The 7,278-nt window shown below is 43.5% G+C and overlaps 2 protein-coding genes across 2 annotated transcripts; both read left to right on the top strand.

The window, feature by feature from the left end:
• The first annotated feature begins 91 nt into the window (after positions 1-91).
• LOC102202197 (uncharacterized) lies at positions 92-2,077 on the top strand. The gene is made up of 5 exons (XM_005755346.2): positions 92-683; positions 899-1,107; positions 1,335-1,452; positions 1,594-1,777; positions 1,853-2,077. Exons 1-5 carry the CDS (start codon positions 195-197, stop codon positions 1,897-1,899), a joined length of 1,047 nt encoding a protein of 348 aa, XP_005755403.1. The 5' UTR covers positions 92-194; the 3' UTR covers positions 1,900-2,077.
• A 2,060-nt stretch (positions 2,078-4,137) lies between these two features.
• Positions 4,138-6,954, top strand: LOC102202482 (uncharacterized; the record flags this gene model as incomplete). The annotated part of the gene is made up of 3 exons (XM_005755347.1): positions 4,138-4,803; positions 5,715-5,923; positions 6,837-6,954. Coding segments are annotated over exons 1-3 (786 nt in total), but the record flags the coding sequence as incomplete, so codon positions are not given.
• Positions 6,955-7,278: the final 324 nt, after the last annotated feature.

Genomic DNA, 7,278 nt, shown 5'->3' with positions numbered 1-7,278 from the left:
GTGTGTGCGTGTGTGTGTGTTCAAAGAGTAAGTTTCATTTCCTAGTAAGCGCGTCATTAGTCACTGGGTGTGGTATGGAAAAAACGGGTTGGCTGTTACAGAGGAGACCTTACTTCTCTTCACACCAGCTGACGGTGCGCTCGCCCTCTACACAGTACAGACCATTAATTTAGGTTTTTGATTTACATCTGATCATGCAGAAAACAAGAAACAGCCGTGGAATTCCTGAAGATTATTTAATAAGAGAGCATGCAAAGCTGAGTCATTTAAAAGAAGTAGCTCAACGTACTTATTTATACTCTAAATACCTCTACAAAGAAAACATCCCTGATTACCCTCAACCTGAGTTTCATGTGGCTCAACTGAAACATGACACACAACGACGGGCACTACTTCGGATCTGGAAGGACGAAGGCTTCAAGGATCCTCGTGGAGGTTCCTCTGATCCTCAAAAACACTCCCTGGTGTGGTGGAGTCTGGCTGTGGGAACTGAGGAGATCCAGGAGGCTGAGGCGAGGCTCCTGAAGAGGACCTACCCAGACTGGACGGAGGAGCAGACAGCGAAGCAGAAGAGCTTCCTGTGGAAGTTTGCCACCTCTCCAGCCTTCAGTGAGAAGTCCATCTTTGGATCATACCGCTTCACCTTCACAGTGCAGGAGGTGCTGGAGGCCTACTGCAAGCAGGTACTGACTGCATACTTTTAGAGTAATGTGTGTAGAGGGTGGGAGGGTTTCTTACAATTCATTTATCCATCATCTCAGACTGAAAGTAACATCAGGCTGAGAGAGTAAATGACCACAGAGACAAAGAAGAACATCCTGTGGCCACGAGCAGGATCTGCCGTGTGTGTGTCAGTACACCAGTGTAACAGGTGTGTCTCTATTATTGTTGTTGCCAGTTTTGCTCCGGAGCTCCGCCCATCATGAGGGTGTACAAAACCTCCCTGTACAAACAGGAAGTGGTACATGTTGTCCTGGTCCACAGCCCAGCCAATCAGGAGCTCTTCTCAGAGTATCCTTTGCTCCCTCATAATGACCCGAACGCTGTCTGCACTTACAAAGATGGATGCTTCATCTGGAGACCGGAGGCCATGTGCGAGACACACAGGTAAGAATCACACAGGTAAAAATGTTAACCAAAGGTCACTGAAGGGCTGTTGGTTGAAATGTACTGAAAAAGCAACTAAATCAGTTTCACTCTCTCCAATGATTGGCTCCTTTGCTTCACGCTGGCTGTGAGCATCAGTGTGATGGACCTGTCACACTGCAGCAGGCTGAAGTCCTCTTTCAGCTGATTGGTTAAAATGCTGTGTGTGTCTCTGACCTTCCTCTCAGCTATGAGTTGATCCGAAAACCTGACGAAAACCAGATGTACACTCGGAGTCTCGGGTCTGATTATCAGTTTTATGTTTGGGATAATGTCGCCATCGCCCTGTACGTGGAGCGCGGACAGGTACTGTCACCTCCTCCTCACTCTGTACAGCAGATGTCTTTGTGTGCTAAAGTGTAGTGTGTATTTCTGAGCGTTTTGTTCATAACAAAGTTTTGTAGTTTCTCCTCATAAACGTCGCTCGTCTTCTCTGCTCTCTGTCAGGTGCTGAACTTTGACTGTGACCTTCTGAAAGAGAACCTCACGTTCTGCAGAAAAACTGATGGGAATGTCCCATTTGAAATCCAATTTGATGACTTTAAAGCTGCTAAAGCCTTGGTGGAAGATTTGTGGCCTGACCCATGGTTCCAGCTGAAGGAGGAGCTTTCACTCAAGCAGGATTTCAAAGGTAATAAATCAATACATCTCTTATTTGTGAGCCTGCGCTGGCCCGTCTGACCACCTCTCTGTTTCTCTTCAACAGAAGAACCAAAGGAGGAACCAATGGAGGATGAGGACTCCCAGCAGTGAGACGACTCCTGTGGTTTACTTTTATGAAAACCAAATACGAAGCTTCATATTCGCGTGCTCTCAGCCTGCAGCTCTGAATCTGATGTGCCCCCATGCTGTTAGCGAGGGGGGCAGGGTTTAAATGCACGCTGTCTGTGTTAATATGGAAGATGGAGAATAAAGTTGTTTTGAATCTGAATGAATCTGTGTGTCTGTGTGTAACACCAGCTGCATCCACTGACCGTGTAATCGTGGTGTTATAGTGGTACACATGGTTGTAGAGTCAGGAGCACAGCGTTTGACTTTCCTCTGAAACACACGTTCACCATCGATCAGGATTGTTGATTTATTGAGAAAAGTTACTAAAAGTTTACAGAGCTGGGCCCTATTTCAGGAAGCCGGTTTAGAAAACTCAGAGTGAAAAACGATACTCAGGGTTGAGTAACCCCGAACTGTCCAACTCGGAATATTCGGTTTCAGAAAGGCTGATAACAATTAGTTCAGTCAACGCGGAGTTGCTTTAACCCCAAGTTAAGTGCGCGCACGAGGATACATAAAGCCCTGATTAGTGGAGCACAGATTAAGCGAGTCACCATGGAGACGGAGGGAAAGAAGGCGCGGTCAATGTATTTTACAGCGCTTGAGGCCGAAATGCTGATGGCAGCATATGCCGATAACATGCAAATTTTGCGGAAAAAAAGTAACACAGCCTCAGCTGCAAAAGAAAGAGAGCATGCATGGCAAAACATAGCCGACAGAGTCAATGCGTGAGTGTTAATATAAACATTGATCTAGGGATTTCCACCCATATAACACATGGCCCCCAACGTTCCTGGCAGCAAGTAGAAATGAAATATAAAAATATAGTCCAAACAGGTAAGGTGTAATTGTATTATGAGCCATAGTGCTTGGTCTGTTTGTCCCATGTCAATCGATTGCAGTTAGAGGCTACATTAATTTCCTTTCTGTAAGCACTTATTGAAATTATCTGAGCACATTACAAGTACATATTTGCTTACTCTGTATGCTCAAATGTGACCCGTTATAGCCAACAGAAAAAAAGCGGAGGCCCGAAAAACAGGTGGGGGTCCTCCACCACCACCACTCACAGAGGCTGAGCAGTTGGCTTCCACATTTGTGATAATGTTGGCAGCATCACATATGATCTTCACAGTGCAGAGAACACAAATTAGCATCCATTACTATAATGGAATTATTTGTTAGTTTGAAATGCTACAGGGAACTATGTACCTGTACATTAATGCTGTGGAAAGACTTCCTGTTCACATAGTCTCCTTCATTTACTGAAGGAGCAATGATTGGAATGTGAGTGCCATCTATACAGCCAATCACGCCTGGGAACCGTGACTGCCCGACAGACGGTAGCTGCCCGACAGACGGTAGCCTTGGAAACGTGCTCAGCGTCACCAATATTATACAGAAAGCTCCTGTTTGCAAAAAACCGAAGTGCAATACAAATAATATGTACAGAACTGAGAGGATGTCCGCGATGTGTCACATGAGCAATATTAGGCCTGAGGATGTTATTCAAATATATTATAGATTGTGCTGAAAAACGTAACGTTCACACAGGAAATCATCAGGAAATGATAAAATGTCCAAACGCGCTCTAATCACTGTCTCCCGGCGGAGAGCTCTGCGGAGAATTTGGACTTCAACATCTACTGGCTCTTCAAGGAAGGGACACGCCATGTCTGACACTTCCTACAGTCAGGTTTCCGACAAAGGGGCGGAGACAATCAGGGTTAGTTGAAGTAAACCTGCTAGGGGGCAGGTTAGCTTCACGGAGTGGCAGGTTAGCTTCACGGAGTGTGTCGTCATAGTAACTCACTCAGAATTAATCTAAACTCGCTTTGTGAAACCGAAAACCCAGAGTTTTCGTTAACTCAGGGTATACTTACTCAGAGTTTGCACTAAACCGGCTTCCTGAAATAGGGCCCTGAAAATGATTGGATGAGTTTTTTAATCTGAAACTAAAAGTCTCTGATTTTCAGTTTGTGAAGAAAAAGAAAAGAAGAATACAGAAACATTTGGCTTGTATAAAGAAGCCTCTGTGTGACCGTGACGTCTCCACGAGCCAGCAGAGTGTGTGCGTGTGGGGTGTGTGTGTGTGTGGGGGGGGGCATGCATCAAGGGGGCGCTTCACACAGGCTTGTTTACATGCCTCGTGGTGAATCGTCACATGACAGCATGTTTCCATCGGCTGTTATCGTCCTGTTTACAGACTATAAAGAGTTCATATCGCAGGCGTGTTTGGTCACGCCCACAGGCGGAGCTGACACAGTAAGTTTCCTTTCTTAATAAATCCATTATTCTAGGTGGGGTCTGAATAAAGTCTGAGCTGTCAGAGAGGAGAAATCACTAATGCTGAGAGTGAACTCAACGTCTGACAAGGACAATTTTCTTTTTTCTTCATTGTTGAACTAAATCGTCCTCTGTCTGATCATGCAGACACAAATAGAATATGAAGTAAAAATTATAAAAAGTAAGCATTTGAGGCTGAATGACCTGAAACAGGAAGCCCAGGATTCCTATTTGTACAAGAAATATCTGCACAAAGAAGACATCCCTGCATATCCCCGACCGGCGCTTCATGTGTCTTGTCTGAAACACGACACAAACCGACAGGGTTTATGCGGGATCAGGGCTGACGAAGGCTTCAAGGCTCCTCAAAAACTCTCCCTGGTGTGGTGGAGTCTGGCCGTGAGGCCCGAGGAGATCCAGTCGGCTGAGACGAGGCTCCTGGATGAAACCTACCCAAAGCGGACGGAGGAGCAGGCCGCGAAGCAGGAGGACTTCCTGTGGAGGTTCGCCTCCTCTCCAGCCTTCAGTGAGAAGTCCAGGTATGGCTCATACCGCTTCACCTTCCCCGTGGAGGAGGTGCTGACCGCCTACAGCGAGCAGGTAATGACTAACACTTAATGTTTACAACTATCCTTTGACGCACCGCTCATCTAAAACAGCAATAATGATAATTATTAGGTTATCTACATTATTATGTAAATAACAAAATAACTTATAGCACAAAAATAGGGAAACGTAGTCCGAAGTCTTTATTATTAAGGGCCATCAGTCAAACAATATTGTTTGCTCTGGGTTTAAACAGCGCGTTGTGTGTGACATCTTCTTTTGCGCATGCGGGCCGCTTTGAGCGTTCACACTGAGCGCGTTTGCAGTCGCATTTTATTTGTAGTGTGAACACGCAGACAAAAAAATCGGATTTGATCAAAAAATCGGAATTGAGCATTAACACCTGCAGTGTGAACGTAGCCTAATGTAGTATACCACCACAGCCACCTAAACCAACCCAGAGCTCTATGAGACAGTTTGCAGAAGTCTGTGACCCAGCAAGACAGAACTCAGCTGATAAAGACATGGCAAACATGACTGCACTTGATTTCCAATTATTTTCAGTTGCGGACGATAAAGGATTCAGAAAGTTTATTCATGCACTGATGTAATTCCAAACAGGAAAACACTCCCAAAAAATCATCCAGGCCTATATGACAGAGAATGCGCATCTTCTTTTTGTTTTGCATATTTTAATTTATATTTTATTGTGTTGTGGTTTGCAATGTTTGGTTTTGTTTCAATTAAAATTTGTTTAAAAGGAAAAAGCTGAAAATTTAAATCGTTAAATGTTGAAATGTAAATAGTTGGTTTGTGATTTTATAATTAATTTTTTACATTTTATGTGGAGTGAATAAATAAAAGCACATCAGTAATTCATTTTGTCCATAATTTTATATTGTTGTTTATAAAAAAATTAATTAAAGCAATAAAACGGGGTGATGCTTTCACTTTTTCATGTCCAGTTTTGCTCCGGAGATCCGCCCATCATGAGGGTGTTTGAGACAAAGCTGTTCAAACAGGAAGTGGAGTACGCTGTGCTGGTCCACAGCCCAGCCAATCAGGAGCTCTTCTCAGAGTATCCTTTGTTTTTGTATGATGACCCGAACGCAGTCTGCACTTACAGAGACGGACGTTTCGTCTGGAGACCAGAGGCCATGTGTGAGACACACAGGTAAGAATCACACAGGTAAAAATGTTAATGGACTCTCATGAAGTATGTTCACAGCTGTCCACCTCAGAATCAGCTGACCTTAACCAGTAATGGGGACAGGCCATACATTTGATTTTTGTTGTTATTGTTTTATTTTGTCAGCATTTTTGGTCTCAAACTTCATAAGTCCAGCAGATGTCCACATGAAGATTTCACAGCTGAAAAACATATTTAAATCTAACCAGCTGTGAGCATCAGTACGATGACACATCACTGTCTGAATAATCCTCAGTAGTTTATTGTCTGTGACGTAGAGGAGCAGAGCTCGGCGTCTGATGTGTGATGTCATAAAGTGCATCCTGGGTAAACCTTGAGGCTCAACATGTGGAATATGATCAGGAAAGGTTGAAGCAGTGTGAGCTGGGCCCCCTGGTGCCCCGCAGTAATAACAGAAAATAGTTTGAAGTGACTCACAAGTATGTACAGTTTATTTATTTAAATAAAAGCTGAATTCAAACTGGTACCAGGTGATTCATTTGTCATTATCTGGCCTAAATTCACTGCTTGATTAGAGCAAAGATTTGATGTTTAAAGCAGTGTGGGATTTTGTGGACGGATATCTCTATGCAATAGTAATATAACCCCACCTTTCGCCGTATGACAGCTGGGATAGGCTCCAGCGACCCTGATGAGGATAAGTGGACAGAGCATGGGTGGATATGTAATGCAGTATTAAAAACTAATGATAAAACTAATAACCTCTTAAAACATTCATTTAAATACTTGTTTTGACAAATTAGAAAAATCTGATGAAAATGAACGACTTCATTAACAAATTGTTAATTTTCCGTGACTGCTGTTGTTGCTCGTGACGGTTTTAGTGTTGCAGGCTTTAATAAACTGAATGACTGTCTCTCTCTGACCTTCCTCTCAGTTATGCGTTGATCCAAAGACCTGATGAAAACCAGATGACCGCTCGGCCCTTGAGTAGGCGGCCTCCATTTTATGTTTGGGATCATGTCGCACTTGCTCTGCATGTGGAAAACGGACAGGTACCCTCCTCCTCTTCCTCACTCTTCAGAGACACCTGAAACATTTTAGAAGAGGAACTGAGTTTTATTTTGCTTGTTTCATATCCTATAACTGCTGTCAGCTCCCCACTGAGATGCATTATCACCCCATCAAGAGAATCTGAAGCTTGTCTGCACTCTAAAAACTATTGTTTAAGCTCAACAAAAAAAATTAATGCAAGAGTTTCCATTACTCTTTTTGAGTTACGATAACTTATGCTGAAATTAGATTGAACCAACAAACTATATTGAGTTAGGGGAATTAACTTTTCCTCCATAATCAAAGGTGATTTTAATTACCATTTA

Source organism: Pundamilia nyererei, unplaced genomic scaffold (genome assembly GCF_000239375.1).
Source record: "Pundamilia nyererei isolate P.nyererei 1_Seehausen unplaced genomic scaffold, PunNye1.0 scaffold01256, whole genome shotgun sequence".
NCBI classification, from domain to species: Eukaryota; Metazoa; Chordata; class Actinopteri; order Cichliformes; family Cichlidae; genus Pundamilia; species Pundamilia nyererei.
The sequence above is the reverse complement of the archived record's forward strand: the minus strand, read 5'-3'. Positions and strand labels throughout refer to the sequence as shown.